The 19,498-nt window shown below is 44.4% G+C and overlaps 1 protein-coding gene across 3 annotated transcripts in view; it reads left to right on the top strand.

Annotated features, from left to right (window-relative positions):
- The window catches only part of LOC135920494 (sphingosine-1-phosphate phosphatase 2-like), a 187,635-nt gene that overhangs the window by 104,433 nt on the left and 63,704 nt on the right, over positions 1 to 19,498 (top strand). For all 3 annotated transcript variants that reach the window (XM_070528959.1, XM_065454761.2, XM_065454762.2), the window contains exon 4: positions 2,514 to 2,630. In XM_070528959.1, coding sequence (XP_070385060.1) covers positions 2,514 to 2,630 — 117 coding nt within the window. The remainder of the gene's footprint in view (positions 1 to 2,513; positions 2,631 to 19,498) is intronic.

The following is a 19,498-nucleotide window of genomic DNA, read 5'->3' as shown; positions in this document are numbered from 1 at the left end:
CTCAAATTTATATTAGCGTTTCTTCTTTAATATACCTCATGATATCCTTGAGGAAAAGGAGACGACGTCAGCGCCTTGTGCCATCCAGTAAGCGTGAGAAGAAGCCCCTGCTCAGTCATTGCCATTACATGTAGACGAAGCAAAATTAATTTAGGACTGCACCCACTACTGGGAAGGTGACATGCCAGAGTACGAGAAAGGTGCGGATGCCAGGCGTGGGCATTCTGTAAGTGTCCACACAGTGGATTGTCCGTTTCAGCTGCCGCTGATTGGCTGGCACGCTACGAGTGAGAAGGAGCCTGCCCCCGATCACCCCAGCCCAGCCACTCGGCACTTCAGCTGAAATCGGCCGTTTCAAAGCTCGAGCCAGTGCAAAGATTTCAAGCAGCAAGCATTGGCCAATCATGCCAGCTGCTGGTGCACTCGGGCTCTTCTGCATCAGTGTCCTCCACTGCTGTAGCATTGGCAGGGTGGTTGAGAGATGGTTGTCGGTTGTTACTTATAACTGTCTCAGCACAATAAGAATTTTCATGCGAAGCATATTACGAGAGCTCAACCCAGCTCCTCAGGCGCGGCGGTGTCGCCTTGAATACCACGTGACACCGTGACGTCACGACAGAGGAGAAGTGGCTTTGGCTCAACTCATGCAAGATGGGCTGAGTGGGAATCGAACCAGGGTCTCCGGAGTGTGCGACAGAGACGCTACCACTGAGCCACGAGTACGATGCTTCAAAGCGGTACAAAAGCGCCTCTAGTGAATGCGGTGTTGCCTTAGAAACGAGCTGTTTCTAAGGCTCAGGCGTGCGTCGCTTGCTCAGGCGTGCGTCGCTTGCTCAGGCACACATTTCGTTGCCGCGCCGAACGCTGTGTTGCTCGATGCTCACCGCGTCCAATGCGGGTCCAAGGCGAAGCAGAGTAACGCATGAGTTGTTTCTTCGTCTAGCCGAACCAAATATAGCCAAGCAACAGCAGTTGACCAAGCTAAACAGTGGTTCAACAACTAAAATAAAGGCTAGTATGCTTCGCATCCTGGGCTTAACCTTACCTAAGCCACAGCCATTTTTTTTCTTTCTCTGTAATTTTCTTGCAGACAATTTTGGGATTCCAGTAACAGACGGCAGCCAAGACTGGCAGACATCAAAATGACGGCATACATGCTTGTGTTGTCGCTGTTGGCTAATACTTTTTCTTGAAAAATAATGTATGAAACTCCAGGGTCAGATAATATTGAGCATTTGGTTTAGCAGCAACTGCCAGACACTGCCAAATGCTGAAAGGCGAATGTCACGAGGTGAAAAGAGGTGTTGCTGATCTTACCAGGGTGCAAAGAGAACCGAAAATATCTAACAATGGAGATCATACAGTCGGAAATGAAAGAGGTCACAAACACGTGAACCGTCGATCCAACCAAGTTCAGACACCTGTCTACTTTGACATATCTACTTCGCTTAATCAGGTATTTTGTGAACTGGAATGAAATTCCGGCCGATTTGATAATGCGAGCATGCTGAAAATTCAACATCTTGACAATGTTGTATGTTGTGTTTTCTCTGTAGGAAGCCTTTCATTTTATTTTATTTTTTATGAAATAGTTGTAACGTTTATAAAGTATCAAGAATCTTGCTCCTAAATATGAAATTAGGGTACTGAGCCTTGAAATTTTATAATTAGTATATCCCGAAAGACAAGCACTCTAGAATAACCAAACTAAATGAAGTGGTCTAAATGAAGCCATCATCCTCCTCAACTCATCCTTGCACACTTTTTCCTCGCACCTACAGCATATGGCGTGTGGCCGCGATCTTATTATGCCGCAATAGTTCTGCGAAAACCCGCAAGGTGGAGGGAAGTAATTGATAATCCTTTGTAGCAATTGCTACAATTGGGTGGATGTCCCATTTTCTCTTTATTAATCATCTTATGACACTTAGACTTTATACGGAACAACATGGCAATGCCGACGACGATGGTGACAGTTCACCTGTAGTATCCATAAAATTGCTATCGCAATAATGAGGGGTAGTTACATAGCACTGTATGTGAAAGTGTAGACAACTGGACGAATTTGCAGATATTCATCATTTAAAAGGCATGGCTTGTGTTTCTGAACAAACAAGTGTTAGGAAGCGCGTGACCTGTATCCGTGTGCCATGTTTTGTTCACACTTTCAGCTGTGGGCACTGTACACAAACTTGCAAATTGGTATTCACATTAAGTTGATGATACCTTCTTCATGATGACTGAGGCGCAAATTTCAGTAACTTTTTAGGGAGGCGGTAGGAGGATTTCACAATGCAATCCCAGGTAGTTAATTACTGCAGGATGTGGAAAGAGCAAACAGGTATATGTTGAATGATGTGAATGCATAAAAGCTGGGAATTCACAGCCAGAATACTGTTAACATAGACAAAAATCAATTTTCAGTGCTGATTTCATCTGTTTAACCTTATTCTGTTACCTTTGCTAGCTGTCACTGCTTTGTGATAAAGATCCCGTTGTTTTCTTGCCGTTAGGCTGGTGCCCTATACACGGTCGAGTATGCTTCTCTGCTGGGACTCTCGTTTATTGTGGCACGAACGGTGGTGGGCCTCGTGGCGAGTATCCTTGTCCGAACTGTTGTCAAGGCTGTGGTGAGTCCACTTCCTGCTCTTGACTCTGTGGAGCCCAAGCACATCTCCACATCAAGGAAAATCTAGCAACTGGCTCACTTTTATTCCTGGCCATGTAGAGTACATTTCTACGAAAACAAACCAATGAAATGTTCAAGCAAAATCTTGTGTTTGGCTAGTTGGTCATTCATGTGGTAGAGTAAGAACCAGCGCAAAACAATGAAACAAAGGTGAATGGCCTGTTACTCGGCGTACTTGTCCTCATTTCTTTGCGTAATTTTTTTACAGTGTTAACCGTTTGTGTAGCACTGGCTATCCAGAAGGTACTTCACTGTCCGTTACTGTGAGTGTCATAAAAGAGGTAAAAGCAGACTTGGCAGCATCTAAGTGCAAGAAACACCTTCCGATGTGTGCCCCGTGGCTGTTCCATACATACAGTGGGGAAATTCAGGCAGCCAGTATTGATAAATTGCAGAGTGACTTTGGTGAGTTTTAAATGGGAAGGAAGGGGGTTGACCAAGGGGCCCAATTTTTTTTAGTCATATCACAAGCCAACAAACACTGACACCAATGACAACATAGGGGAAATTACTTGTGCTTCTATCCTTGTAAACTACTTGTAATTCTATCCAAGTGTGCAAAGCTCAAAAACAACAGAATTGCAGTTAGTGAAGACTACTGCACTGCAATACGTTATGCAAGGAAACAAGACTTGATGAGTATGGGAAATCTCTGCACCTACTTTTTAAGCTAAGATATAGCAAACTTGCCAATTGACCGGAAGTGCTATGGCTACAATGCCAATGAAGACTTCATCTATGAAATGGGGCAACACAGTAGTAGTGGTGGCTGAGACGTGTGGTTCCTGGAGCTTGGTCGTACTCTCTCAGCTATACTCTAATGGGAAAATGCAAGGTGGCAAGGACCAAGTCAATGAGAACTGAACTCTCTGTGTTGCTCACTAATACTCGTAGTCAGTTACCTAAATAAAATGAACTGTGCAGCCCAATAAATGATTGTGAAGCCTATATAGCGGCCTAACCCAAACATGGCCAACTTCTAAAATATCGACCTCTGATCAGCTCCATGGTAACAAAATGTTTAATACTTACCAGTGTGACCATGTTAACACAACCGACGGCATTGCTCTACTCGCCATGAACAAGTGTTTTGATTGCTTTTCTATTGCACTAACCTCTGACATTGAAACCGTATAGTGTTGTCCTAATGTGGATTTTATGAAGGTTGTTATTGGAGTGTGTTGCCGTGCCCCATCAAGTGTTCCAACATTTTGTGACAGTCAGTATGATGGCCTAAACCAGGTGAAAGTCCGATTCCCTGGAGCACAGATTCTCATTATGGATGATATTAATTTTCCCAATAGAACATGACCAGGAACGCGTCCATCTTCTAATCTTTTCTCACCTGAATCAAAGTGCTTCACTAACACGTGCACTGATTTTGACTTGCGACGTATTGTTAACTTATCCACACATGTAACAAGCTCCACATCTTTGCTTTTGGACTTAGTTCTCACATCATCTAATGATATTGTTTCTTCTGTCGTCCATTCACCAAGTTTCAGCAATCACAATCTTCTGCATTTTTCACTAACTCTATCGCAGTCATCATCATATAACCATTTTGAAATGATCAGAGATTACAGGAGAGGGAGCTTCACTGCTATTAACAGCGAGCTTGCACCATTTTTAGAAGACTTTCTGCTTCATGTTGACAATTATTCGTTAGAGGTAAACTGGTACATATTCAGGAAAAGATTATTCAAATAATTAATCAGTTTATCCCTACTAAATGACCTTTTTCATATAACAAAGCACAGTGGTATAATAGACCACTAAATCGCCTCTCAAACAAGAAAAGATCTTTTCCTCATTGCAAAACACTCACAAGGACTATCTAGATGGACTGTTCACAAAGAAGCTACTTCTGCATACTTAATTACATTGAAATCTACCAAATTTTTATTTTTTGACACTACTCTACCTAACATGCTAAAAATTAACCCACAAGGCTTTTGGACAGTGATTTAGCATGCTGATAGACAAAGCATATCACTAACCACACCAACTGGTTACCCAGTCATCACTGTGCAATTGTTTCAAGCAATAAATTTCTTGAGTCGTTCTCCTCACCTGTGAAACCTGGTTTTGAACTATCCAGTCTGCTCAAATCTGTCTAATGAATTCTATTAGTTTTAGTTCTGCTGGTATAAAAAAGATAAACTAAAACTTGGCTCCTCCTGTGGTGAAGAGGGGTTCGCATCGAAAGTTTTGAAAAATGCCGGTGAGTATTGCTCCACCATCCTAGAGTATATCTTCTCACAGTCATACCAGTCGGCCCCATTACTTTGTGGCTGGAAGATTGTAAATGTGGTACCAATCCATAAATGTAGCATAGCTCATGAACCACTTAACTATCGACCAATATGGTTAACTTCGATCCCTTGCAGAACGATGGAGCATGTTATTTTCACACAGCTCATAAACTTTCTTGAAGATAAACTCTTTTCAAATTTTCAGCACGGATTTTGCAAATCCTGCTCGTGTGATTCAACTGCTATCACTTACTCACAACTTCCATATTAGTCTTGATTGTTGCTTTTCTACTGATTACCGTACTTATTTCTTGACTTCTCTAAAGCCTTTGACAAAGTCAACCATTTGTTACTGTTACTCTATTACTAGGTGTTACATAAGCAGAGTTGTGCATTTCTCGAGTTCAATTCGTCACCACTAATGATTCTACGTCTAGCATGGACCCAGTAGTATCCGGCATTCCTCAGCACTCTGTTTTTGGTTCCCTGTTAGTCTTAATATATTAAATGACTTACCCAATAACATTTCTTCACAAATATGGCTTTGTTTATGAGTGTGTCATATATCGCAATATGACCAGTATCGCCAACGTCACTATCCTTAAAACTGATATGAACCACCTTCTCAACTGGTGCAGCACATGGCAGGTAGGACTTAACGCTAAAAAATGTAAATATATGCAAATCTCACGTCCTAGCTCAGCTTGCCCTACATGTTGGCTAATCTTCCTCTCCAAACTTTCACATCACACCGTTACCTTGGCCTTCATATAGCTATAGCAAGCTGTCACAGAAACATCATGTCAAATACAGAATGTCTGCAGCTAACCGCTCTCTGGGATACTTCAGGAAAAAAATTTTCCTTGTTCCGTCCTCACTAAAATTACTTTTGTCCACCACTTACGTTCGTCCTTAGCTAGAGTGTGCATGGCTCAGCGGTTTGGGATCCACGTCATTCCATGTTACAGTCGAGCCCACATATAACGGCCCCACTTAAGACGAACTTTCGCTTAAAATGAACGAGAACCGGGCGATTGTCAAAATATACATTCATTCAATGGCATAAAATCGCATGTATAATGAATGCCTTTGAGCCCTGCTGATCGGTTACAGTGAACAGACGGTGTAAACCAGTCACCGCGATGCGAGATAACGATGACTTCCAACCCCTTTGCACGCGCGTGGTCTATTTTTGCTAGCCTCCACAGAGGCGAACTATCCGTTTTGTGCCCCTCTACCCTCTCCCCACCGTCACGCGCTACAAACGAGTGTTGGCGTGTGGCTTCCAAAATCGTCCTCCCGCCCGTCCTCGCAACTCCGCTCCCCTCTCCTCACTCTTTCTTGCAACTCCCTTGCTGTCTCGGTGCACAGGTTACGGCGCCAGCTAAAGTGCGGAAGTTTTTTCTGGCCATTATCATGAAGCAGGCCTATCCGCATGAGTCTCCATGCTTCCTTGCTTCGTTCTAGTCGGGCCCAAGTTGTAATTCAGGATGGCAAACGGGAATGTCGTTCTTGCAGCGTTCATGAAACAAGAAGTGCTGAATACAGCAACGGAGTGAGCACTTTTGAAGGAAGTGTCTCAAGGTGCTAAAACTGAGGTTTTTTAACGCACGAAAAGGGACGAAAGACAGCGGCAAGACATGCGCTAAAACTGCCAGTTGGTGAAGAAGTACGTGTCTAAATCAACCGTCTCGACGATTTTAAAGAACAAGGAAAAGATTGCCAGCTCTGCTGCGAACTTGATGAACAGAAAGCCCCTGAAGAAGGCCACCTATGTGGACGTAGAGGACACGTTGCTTAAGTGGTTTGCCAATGCACAGGCCCGCAACATGCTGATAAGGGGACCAATGATGCTGGGCAAAGCCAAAAGCTTTGTGTGCCTGCTAGATTTTCCTGACTTCTGCCCAGGCAGTGGCTGGCTACATCGATTCAAAGTGTGGCATAGGATTGTTCTTAAAGGGACACTAAAGGTTAATATTAAGTCAACGTGGACTGTTGAAATACAATCCCAGAAGCCCCGAAACACTTGTTTCGTGCGAAGAAGACACTTATTTTTAGAGAAAAATGGGTTCTGAAGCGTCCGCGTACCTCTAGCACAGTTCAAATCACCCGCACTCCGATCGAGGAGTATTGACGTCACGGTCTCATAGTGACGTTGCGCCGTTGGTGAGTAAAACGATAGTAAAATGGCTCCCGCAGACGGCGCTACGGCTGTTCTGCACAAAACGCGAACGCGCGGCCAGAAACAGAGCCAAGACAGAGCCGACAGTAGCGCGAAAGCGGAACTGTGGTGGCTAGCGGAAGGGAAAGCGCACGACAATAAGCTGGTTCTTTATTCCATGACGCCAGCTTCGGCGCTCGTTGCAATGGATGACCCTGACAACGACACATTAGCTCGCGATGCTGGGCTTGAGTTCAGTGATTTAAGCACTGATGAATGTGACCTGCTGTTGAGGGCTCACGCTGCCGGTGCACTACTACGACGACGACCTGCTTTGAAAGGCACTTCACGCGACTTCAGTAAGTCGGCGTTGAACTCGTAATCCTCTCGACGAAAGTGCAGCGAGCACACTACGTGATTTCTCGGCTCTTTGCCAGCGCGCTGTGGCAGAGGTACGGCACTTAACCACTTTGAACGGAGAGGTTCAGTTGTTGGCACACAGTGATAAGTAACATTGGATTCGCCGCTGCAACTGCCTTTGGCCAAGTTCCGCGGACCGTTCGCGCATCCCACGACATCACATGGACGTGGCATTGTCGCTGCTTGTTCCAAATGCAAGTTTCGCGAGCCAGCAGGACCACCGCAGCACGACACGATAAAGAAACAACTGAAACTCCAAAGCGCGTGCGGCGCAAAGTCGAGCGAAAACGAAACCTTTCGATCACCCATACTATTCAGGGGTAAGGTCAATATGTTATTTTTTCTTAGAATCGAATAGAAGTAGACAAGTAGCATTTTCTTCTGTCTTATAATCTGATGAAATTATCTTTTTAATACGAGTAGTCGAGTACTAGTGACATAAATTACGAGGAGGAGTGCTTTCGTCAACGGGCTAGTACCGGAATGTCGCTGGGGGGTCTCAAATCGTGTCATGCATTTACCTCAATTTCTCGGTTACTAAAGCTCTGTTTGCGATTATATTAACGCCTTAGACGTTCTAGAGCATTGCTTTATCACTTTAACTTGACTTTCTGGTAACCTTTAGTGTCCCTTTAAATGGATTGCAGGTGAGGCGGCTTCGGTAAGTGACCATGACATTACTACTCAGCTTGTAAGAAACCGAGCTGTTACTGCAAGCTACACAGAGCAGGATGTGTATAACACAGACGAACCTGCATTATTTTATCACATGCTGCCGAACAAGACGCACGCCATGAAAGGCAACTCATGTGCTGGCGGCAAGCCCAGTAAAGTGAGCGTTGCAGTACTTCTGTGCACTTATATGGATGGCAGTGACTGGTGCATGATTGGAAAATCAGAGAAGCTGCGTTGGCTTTCGGAGCTGTGCAGCTGTGCGCTACAGGCACATCATTAAGGCATGCATGATGCTCAGTTTATTCACAGAGTGGCTCGGTGAGTTTGACCACGACATGCAGAGGCAAGGAAGGCTGCTCGTACTCGGACAACTGCTCAGCGTACAATGTGCGAACGTCTCTGACAGCAGTTACTCTGCTTTTCCTGCCGTCAAACACCACTTCAAAAGTACAGCCACTTGATTTGGGCATAATAGGTGCATTTAAGGCATTGTATAGGCGCCGCATTGTGGAGTGCTTGCTCATCGCTGTAGACCACCCAGCCGTCAATTTACCACTTTGAGTTTCACTGTATTCAACCGTTGAGATGGCGAAGGTGGCCTGGGCAGATGTGACGGCTGCTTGCATGCAGAACGGTTTTTGCAAGGCCAGCTTCACTGACACAGTGCCTGATGCCAGGCCTGATGCCAGGCCTGATGCCAGGCCTGATGCCAGGCCTGATGCCAGGCCTGATGCCAGGCCTGATGCTTCCGAAGATGATAGGTCCGGTAGTGATTTGCGGCAGCGCATCGTCGACTCCGACATGGAGGGCTACGACACTGGTTAGGATGACCTCATTTTCGCTGATGAAGATGCTGATATTGCAGAACCGTGCACACGCGAGGGCATCGCTTGCGAAGTGCGGGCAGAGAGTGACACGGAGGAATCGGGTGACGATGAAGTGCCTATAGCAATGGGCTACATAGAGAGCCTCAGGGAACTTGTCTATGCCAAGGGCCTAGGGGAGGAGCACGCTTCTGCTTTAAGTGAACTGGAGACCACCCTCATCGGACCTGCACTGCAGAAACAGATGAGCATCACGAACTTCTGTTCTAAGAAATAAATTTAGTAAAACACGTTGTGGGGCTAGTTGGTGCATAGCTTTCAATAGAATAAGCGCCGAAAAATGACAGCACACAAGCAAAAGCGCCTTGTCCTGTCTGGTTTTCTTCTTGTGTGCTGTCATTTTTTGGCGCTCATTCTATTGAAAAATAAATTTAGTGTTTTGAGTAGCCACTTTTTTCTTTCTTTTTAAGCTGTCGTCCACTTACTATAAACTTCAGGGTATAACAAACAGACGCCGTATAATGCTCAGGTTCGTTATAAGCGGGCTTGACTGTAATTGATGCAATCGAAGCAGTCCAAAATCGCTCTGCCCATTTTATATTAGAAATCTACAATCGTTCTGCTAGCGTAGGGCAAATGAAAACATCTCTTAACATCCCATTACTGTTTCCCAGAATTAAGCTCAAATTCCCCTTTTTCATAAAATTTACTATCAAAACACAGCTCTCTGCTCTCTCATTATACGTGTCTCACAGTTGACATCTGCTCACTTAGATCGTCATCATAAAGTCAATGTATTCTCACGGTACACTGTTACGTGCTCACAGTTATTTCTTCCCAACACTTCTGTTGGGAACAACTTACCAATAGTGGACATTCGTGATCCTGTTCTCTTTAAAAGTGCTTTAATTAACATGAACTAGTGCTGTAGCTCTGTTTATTTACTTTTACTTCTTTTTTATTTTCTTGCTGTTTTTGAACAAGTTCCATCCAACAAATCAGTTTTTGTACTACAAATTGCTTTTGTATTTATTCAACTGATGTAATGTTTCTTGTTTTTATTGTAGCCTTCTAACTTTGTAGCTTTTTCAATACTATCTTTTTGTTGTATTTTATTATGTTGTTGTCCCTCCCCTCTATAATGTATTGTATGCACCTTGAAGGTACTTTTAAATTAATAAATGCATACATAAACAAGGTCTCCTATCATCTTAAGAACAAGTGTTACGTCCTCACCACTGCCAAAGCTCTCAAGGATGTGCCACTTGACAAATAATGCTATTAAAAAAAAAAAAAACGCTAGTACGAATAAGCTTGCCAACGCTTTGTGGATTGCAAGGTTGCAGTGGTTTACAAGATTCCTACCTACCTGTGCCAAATACTACGTAGGCCACATGGGGAGATGCCCGAGGGAGCACTGGACCACTGTCAGTGCTCCAGCCACAGCTGGCCAATTGGCTGACCAGTTAAATAAATAAATAAATAAATAAATCAAATAAATGTTTATTTCTCCACGAGAAATATGGGAGTGATGGAAACAAAGGCGCTATTTGCAGCTTGACAAGGCTCCGACTCCTTACAAGTGAGCAGCAGGTGAGCCGTGGTACACTTCTAAATAAATGGGAATGGGAAACGACTAAACATACTTATTGAAAAAAGATACACTTTGACAAAAGATATACAAATAACCTATCATTTATGCAAACAAAGAGCAGAATGGGTTTTAATTTGTCACACAATGTGGGGATATCTGAAATACAGGATCAAGACGAATTACAAAGCTGTGAAATAAAAAACAAATAAACATATAACAAAAAAAAACATCTTGCAATATATGAGCTTGAAAAAATCAGTGTCATATCAAGCATGCGAAATCTAAAAATGGAGAGAGGCAACAAAAACAGTTTACCATTTGCTTTTCACCTGTAAAATTATAACCTCAGAATTCTGAAAGAATAGAAATGAAGAAAAAGCCAAAAAGACACAAAGAAAAAACGTGTGATATATAGTACCAAGTTAGTACCACCAAAACTAAAAAAAAAACATCCTTCGAAAAAAAAACAAAAAAGGAATCTGACAGTCATTGACAAAATGCATGCACTGCAAGTACAACTGACAGCATTCTGTGACTGCTGCAGTAAATAATACACAATGTTGCTGAAACTAAGCAAGCAGCTGGCACCAAAACAGCTTGATGGGTATGTCAACTAAATCATATCTTGACCTGATAAAAACAAATAAAATGTGCCTGTGGATGCAGTCTCAGCGATTATGCCATGTTTGGCATACTTGTTTAATAGCGCAGCTAGTTGGAAAGATACCGACTGATTTCCATAATTTGTGCTGCATAATCGCGGAAGCCAAGAATCCTGAATTCTTGTGTCGCATAGGTAGTGTCACTTTGCTAAACGAAAGGAACCGATAAAGTCAGTGTTATTGCTTTTTAATGACGCAACTGTAAGTACAGGAAGGTCAGAAAGCGTAGATAAATTCCACTTTTAGTATTTTCGATGCGTTAAAGTAAGGAGATGTACGAGTAGCATATATACGTTAGCAACTGCACGAACTGCGTGCTTTTGACATAGACTGAGTTTCTTAATGTTATCTAATGGCGTATAGCCCCATACAAAGTGGCAATAATTTAGTGCTGATAAAAATAATCTATTGTAAATGCATCATTTAACTTTTTACTGGTAATATTTGACGGTTTTTATTAATCAGTCCAGTGACAACTGAATTTGTTGCAGATATTTTCCACATGCTTGTTCCATGATGGTGTCTCTGAAAAATGTAACTCCGAACACCTTGACCTCATTAACAATACTAACTACATCGTTATCAAGATATAAGGTTTCTGTGAATTCAGGAACTGTGTGCTTAGTGCGATAAAAATATAGCCTGTGTTTTTTTTTGTGTGTTGATTTTTCAAGCAATTTCCTGTCCAATTTAATACCTGTGCAAGCACATCATTTGCTAAGGACACCATCCGATCTGGCTTTATACCTCTGGAAAAAAAGTGCTGTATCATCTGCATAGCCAACCCATTGACAATTTGTAACAGAGCCAAAAAATATCGTTTATATAGACAATGAATAAGAGCGGCCTAGGAATGCTACCTTGAGGGATTCCAGTGTTGATGTTTTTTAGACTGTGAATTGAAATTACAATGTGAAACAAGCTGACTTCGGTACTGTAGGTATGAATGCAGAAGGTCGTTCGACTTCCCACGCACGCCTCACTCTTGTAGTTTATATAGTGTCACGAGTGGTGCTACACACCGGTAATTAGAGAAAACGAGCGCACAGCAAGACAACCATTTATTGAGGCGAACTTGTGCCCCCACATAACCAAAAGCAACTAGCCCAATAGCAGCAACATGTGCAAGCATGGACAGCAATCAACAAAGAACCAGCATCCCCTGTCTGCGGGTAGTATTTAAAAGCTGTGAAGTAACGTGCGTAGAACTATCGCGAGAGATAGCGCGAGTTGCCCTGCCTGATACGATGGGCCCATCATAGATACGAGGCTATCGCGATAGGTTCGTGCGAGTGCTCACACGCGTTAACATCCGTCATACGCACGCTACCGGCACAGGTGCAAAGCCCGAAAAGCACGTGGCATTGCTCCCCCTCCAAAAAAAGCATCGTCTCGATGTTGAAAATAAGCACTTAGGTAAATAAGTACACAGCACTAGAGTTCGTGGTGAACACAAAGTAAAGAAAAAAAGAACTACGCTAGAAGTTTTCTAACGTGCGTAATACGGCTTCATGCGCACAACATGAACAATTTCAGGCTGTGCGCACCGTCGCTGAGAGTTCATCAACCCGTCAGGAATGACCTCATAGTTCAATGCACCCACACGGCGGACAATGTTGTATGGGCCGAAATAACGTCGAAGGAGCTTCTCGCTGAGGCCTCGTCGGTGAACCGGCGCCCATACCCAAACATGGTCGCCGGGCGTGTATTCTTGATGGCGGTGTCGAAGGTTGTAGTGCCGGGCGTCGATTGCTTGCTGTCTTACGGTTCGTACTTGAGAGAGCTGCCGGGCCTCTTCGGCGTGTTGCTGAAACGTCGCCGCGTCAGGATGTGGGTGACCTTCATTCACATGAGGGAGCATTGCGTCGAGTGTCGTAGTCACTTCCCAGCCGTAAACAAGAGCGAACGGTGTCAGCCCAGTTGTCTCCTGAATGGCGGTATTGTATGCGAAGGTGGCATAAGGGAGTACTTCATCCCACGTTTTATGTTCTACGTCAACGTACATCGACATCATGTCCGCCAGGGTTTTATTTAGCCGTTCTGTGAGACCATCACCTTGCGGATGGTATGCGGTAGTTCTGCGGTGAGTAGTTTGGCTGTACCGCAGTATGGCCTGCATCAGGTCACTACAGAATGCTGTGCCCCTGTCAGTGATAATGGCCTCTGGCACACCGTGACGCAGGAGGAAATGAAAAATAATAAATCTGCCGGCTTCTTCAGCGGTGGTTCTTGAGAGTGCGCATGTTTTTGCGTAGCGCGTCAAGTAATCCGTCGCAACAATAATCCATTTGTTCCCAGCGGTGGACGTCGGAAAAGGCCCAAGAAAGTCCAATCCAACTTGCTGGAATGGTTTTGTCGAGGGTTTGATCGGTTGCAGGAATCCGGCAGGTTTCGTTAGGGGAGTCTTGCGGCATTGACACTCTCTGCACGTACGGACGTAGTGCTTGACTTCTTCGGCAATACGCGGCCAGTCATAACATTCTCGAATCCATGCGAGTGTTCGTGCAGAGCCGAGGTGTCCGGATGTTGCTTCATCATGAGATGCCAGCAAACTTTCTGGACGTAGCGACGATGGTACAACAAGAAGGTAGGCGTTCTTCGTAGGATCGAAGTTCTTTTTGGCTAGAACACCATTTCTCAAGCAGGATGTGGACACACTGCGCTTGAAGATTTGTGGTACCCTGTCACTTCGTCCTTCAAGGTACTCAATGAGGCCACTAAGTTCAGGGTCGGCCCGCTGTTGCATGGCGAAATCGGAGGCGGTAACCATGCCCAGAAAAGTTGAGTCGTCGTCTGTACACGGTGGTGGTTGCTCGACGGGGGTGCGGGACAGACAGTCTGCGTCTGAACGCTTTCTTCCGTTCTCGTAGACTATGGAGATATCGAACTCCTGCAGCCGCAAACTCCATCTTGCAAGGCGTCCGGACGGGTCCTTCAGGTTTGCTAACCAGCATAAAGCATGGTGATCGGTAACGACAGTAAAAGGTCAGCTGTATACATATGGGCGAAATTTTGATGTTGCCCGCACTATTGCCAGACATTCTTTTTCCGTTGTGGAATAGTTTGACTCGGCCTTCGATAAAGAACGACTGGCTTAGGGGATGACGTGTTCTTGTCCGTTCTGTCTCTGAACAAGAAAGGCGCCGAGGCCGTAAGTGCTAGCGTCAGTGCGGATTTCAGTTTCAGCCTTGTTGTCGAAGTGCCCCAAAATAGGTGGCGATTGGAGGCGGCGCTGAAGCTCTCGAAACGCTTCCTCTTGTGGTGCATGCCATACAAACGGGACGTCCTCTTTTGTCAGGCGTGTCAGTGGCTCTGTGATCCGCAAGAAGTCTTTGACGAAACGTCTGTAGTAGGCGCAAAATCCGAGAAACCTTGTGACGCTTTTCTTTTCACGGGGCTGTGGGGAGTGTCACACGGTAGCTGTCTTCTCTGGGTCTAGTAAGACGCGTGCAGAGTTGACAACGTGGCCCAGGAATGTGAGCTGTTCATAGGCGAAGCGTCATTTTTCAGGCTTCAGCGTAAGTGTAAGTCCGGAAGACTTGATAGCATGCAGTACCACCTCTAGCCTGCTAAGGTGTTCGTCGAAGGTAGAAGCGAATACTATCACATCATCAAGATATACCAGAAAAGTTTGCCATTTAAGTCCAGCCAACAGAGTGTCCATTACCCTTTGGAAAGTTGCAGGGGCAGTACACAGCCCAAATGGCATGACCTTGAACTGGTATAAGCCATCTGGTGTATTGAACGCAGTCTTTTCGCAATCCCTTTCGTCAACCTCTACCTGCCAATAGCTGCTCTTTAGGTCCATGGACGAGAAGTATCTTGCATTGCAAAGGCGATCTAAGGCATCGTCAATTCGAGGTAGCGGGTAGACGTCCTTTCTCGTGACCTTGTTGAGTTGGCGGTAATTGACACAGAATCTTAGGGTGTTGTCTCTTTTTTTCACGAGCACGATGGGGGAAGCCCAGGGACTTTGAGAGGGTTCGATGACGTCGTCGTGCAGCATTTCTTTTATCTGTTTCCTGATTGCTTCCCATTCTTTCATGGACACGTGGTACGGTGACTGGTGAATAGGCCGTGTACATTCATCTGTTATTATCCGATGCTTTGTAAGCATCGTCTGGCAAATCTTGGATGATGTAGCGAAGCAATCCTGGTAGGTATGAAGCAATTTCTGCAGCCGTTCTTGTCTCGCTTGCGGTAGAGCAGGGTTTATATTGAATGAAATGTCAGGAGGTCGAGGTGCGAGTTCGTTTTCAAGCGTGAGGACATTGCCTATGTCGGGAATAGTCTCGAAGAGCGCCACCGTGGTTCCTTTAGTGAGATGACGGTATTCCGAGCAGAAATTCGTTATCAGTATATTGGCTGTTCCTTCGACCAGGCGGACGATCCCACTTTCTACTGACAACCCCCGCTCAAACAGCAAACGTGGGTTCGCTTCGACCAATTCCTCCATGCAGCTCCCGTTGTTGGTACCCACTGCGATCAGAGTACTCGACCGGGGTGGCAACATGATATGTTCATCGAGAATCGCGAGTGAAGGAGATAATGCAGGACTTAAATCGTGCGCGATGGCGTTCTCTGGTGAAAGACTTATGGTCTGTGCCTGTAGATTAATGACCGCACTGTTTGCCAAAAGGAAATCTACGCCCAGAATGACGTCACGGGAGCACTGCTCTAGGACGATGAAAATGGTAGGGTACGTGTGTCCTCGCACCGCTACATGAGTTGTGCATCTTCCCTTTGGCGTCACTACGTGACCACCTGCTGTTCGTATCTGTGGGCCCTCCCAAGCAGTAAGAACGTTCCTTAATTGAGTGGCGAACACTGCGCTTACGACGGAGAAGTCAGCACCGGTGTCAACCAGTGCAAACACATCCCGGTTGTCTGTCTTCACTGCTACGTCCGCGGATTTTGTTTTGGTATTGCACGTGCGTCGGGGTGCGGCGCTGCGGCTTTGCCGATATTTGCTATTCGCGCATCGCTTGGTCTCGTCGCTGGCATGAACATTATATTGTCGCGTCGTTGACACATTTTGTTTGGGGCGGTGCAGGCGTAGTTTCATCACTGGAATGTTGCGGCGGGGGAGGATTTTCAGCAGTGCGACTAGCCGCAACCATGCCTCCACCGGTTGCCGTCCTCAGTTTCCCAATCCAGGGCTGGGGGACCTTCCCCACGCTGCTTCCGCGTAGCTAGGATGGGGAGAAGTAGAACGGCAGGATGAGGGTGACGGCGAACTATGTTTCAGTGAGAGTGTCCATTGATTTCTGTGGTCTGCATAATGCTATTCGCTTACTTTGACAATCATTCTCCATGGTGCATGCAAACCAAGGCTAGATTCTGATGGTAAGAGTGGCTTTATTGTAGAAAGGTTTACTTATGCAGCTCAGCTTAGTTTTTTATGTGGTTAAAGCATAAACACATGCACTAATGCGTACAACTGCATATAAAATATGAACAATACTTATTTTGTTTCATTTATTACACACTGCTAGAATTGTGCGTAAGGCTACAGTAGGTTTGGTGCACAAGTGCAACAGTGACACACAGTATGGCCGATAAATTTCTGGTCCTCACAGTACAAGGTAACTTGATTACAAATGACACACAGCCACAAGAGGCAGTGTGGGCATGTTGCACTCACCATGGCAGACAGTGTAGCACAACGGGAGACATTATATTGATCGTAACAAAGCAAACACTGCCAAAGGTTTCAGGTAAGAACGCAAATCTTTAGTGGGCAAACTTGTGCCCAGAGAGATATGCAACACTCAAATCACAACGATGCGGCAAGCATGGTCATTGACTTCAGCTCACACATCAACTTTGTCAGCTGGTTTAGATGTATCAGTGCAGATTCCAAAATGTGCAGAAATGTACTGATACATTCCAGGCGTCAAATGTGCACTTGTGCTCATGTGCATTTGAGAATGCACTATGCTCCTTGCATCACTTGTACAATATTACTAGACACAGCTTATTCGCTATAAAATCTGCAGCAACATTCAAGAATTTTCATTAGAGTAGGTGCCTCTTGCGCAGAGTGATAGCCGGATAACAGTGGTAACAATGTGAAAAACGGTCACCTGCAGAGAGCAATGCAATGCACACGTGACATATGCGAACAGGTCGGAAGCATTTGCAATACTTCTCCTTTTTCTCTCATTCCCTTCTCTACACTTTTATCTCAAGTTTTATGAAAACCTACTGCACTACCTGCTAATGTGTTGCATGCTTGTTATAAGTCTGAAAAAGGACTTTGCACTGTCACATTTTTGTGCAGCGATAGTAGTTGTGATGGGCTTGAAGTCCTCGTAATGCTTACCAGTGTCTGTCCCAGAATCCCAAAAGTGCTTTGCAAGTTTATATAAAAAGAAAAGTACAGTGTCTCCAATTAATGTGAACCTCGGTCTCACAGAGTAACACCTCTGATCCCCTGTCCCGCCACACAAAAGAAAAACACTGGAGAGCACAAGCAGGTCAATAGTTGCAGTGATGGGCTGACGACACACTCTGTAGCTTACCTGTAAACCAACAGTGAGATGAAAGCAGTCGGGTAAAGTCAACTGTAAAATGCAGAAAGCAGAGGAAAGAGGATGAAGAAATAGCAGTTTTATTCCACTTCAGCACAGAGGAACGTAGCTACCTTCAGAGTGAATGTATTTTTTTTCTCGACAAGACAGTGCGCTATTTGTATCTGTAGATGTATACTACAACCGATGCTGCATGAAAGTGTGCAGAACTTTATCTCACATCTGCCAGTGCCATAACAGAAAATAATAATGCACCTGGAGAGGAATGATTTTCTGATACCGCGCTGACCTATAAACCAGCACAGGCTTGAGAAAGAAAGCTCCGAGAGTTTTTGCCACACCTGTACTACGCCAATCTTGTGTTTGATATTTCGTGCATATTGGACACCAGTGGTTGTGACTAGGTGTTGCCATCTCTATGAAGTTGCACAATTCATTTGAAATTGCACTTCCACGTACTGGAGTGCAGAACTTGCCTTTGTTTGCCTCGGCATTCTCAGTCACGTGGTTGTGCCTGCATTGTCTGCTACCTCGAAGGTGTGCGTGGTGTTATCGTATTTTATGGCTGTTGCTATTGTGTTTCCGGTAGCCTAGATATAGCCGTGTACCATGGAACTTCAAAGACAGCGATCAGACATAGTCTAAGAAGAGGCTGAGAAAAAAGGCAAACAATGTCTGACGGGGTCTCGGCACCCTTTACATAAATACACAACATTCTAGTAAGTAACGATTTGGGCAGACAGGTTATGCAAACTTAGAAACAAATCCAAGTACCTAACTTGAAACAGTTTACAACTCTTTAGTACCAGCCAATAAGTAATGACAAAACTGTGAGAGCAAGATTAAGAATATGCAAATTACACTTAAAAAATAATACAGAATTAAAAAACAATGATAAATACAGCAAAAGGAATCAAATTTCTATGCAATCGCAGATACACTCAGTACTGCTCAAGCAAAAATGTTAAACATACATATAGTAAAAGGTCATTAATTCGGATCTCATTGCATGCGAAATGCGAAGGTTGTGGGTTTGGTTCCCACCTGCGGCAAGTTGTTTTTTCATCCACTTTAATTTACATTAATTTATCATTTCTTTACTTCATTTATTAAGCACAAGTAATTTCCCTATGTTGTCCTTGGTGTCAGTTTTCGTTGGCTTCTCATAATATGACTAATAAAAATCGGGCCCCTCGGTTAACCCCCTTTCTTCTCGTTTATAGTAGTTTAAAGTAATATATCTCGTCAGCTTCTAGCATGCAGTATTTTATAAATAATGACTGTGTTCTAAAATAACTTCTATCTGCATGGTAACAATCAAATATGCGTAAGATTTTTTCAGCAAGGTAATTAGAGTGGACTCTCTTGAAATGGAACCTCAAGGGACCAAGGAAATTGGTTCCGTTTATCAGGAGTTCCATTTACTGAGAGACAAAGCTGAATATAAGTGCATGAATACAAAACCAACCAACCATGAGGATGGTGCTTCGTTTAAGATTCATTCATTTAAGCGATTTTCGTTTATCGAGATTCTACTGTAGTTTGCTTTAGGTTGTCAAAGTTGTCATACCCCATACTAATATGCCTTAACCTAGTTTAGAGGTACAAGGACGTAAGATAGGGTCCCTTTTAACCACGTTGGGATGAGCTCTTGTACCCTATGTACATAATACCAATAGCTAGAG

This window comes from Dermacentor albipictus, unplaced genomic scaffold (genome assembly GCF_038994185.2).
Source record: "Dermacentor albipictus isolate Rhodes 1998 colony unplaced genomic scaffold, USDA_Dalb.pri_finalv2 scaffold_16, whole genome shotgun sequence".
Classification (NCBI taxonomy): Eukaryota; Metazoa; Arthropoda; class Arachnida; order Ixodida; family Ixodidae; genus Dermacentor; species Dermacentor albipictus.
Note: the sequence above shows the minus strand (reverse complement) of the source record. Positions and strands in the feature narration are given on the sequence as shown.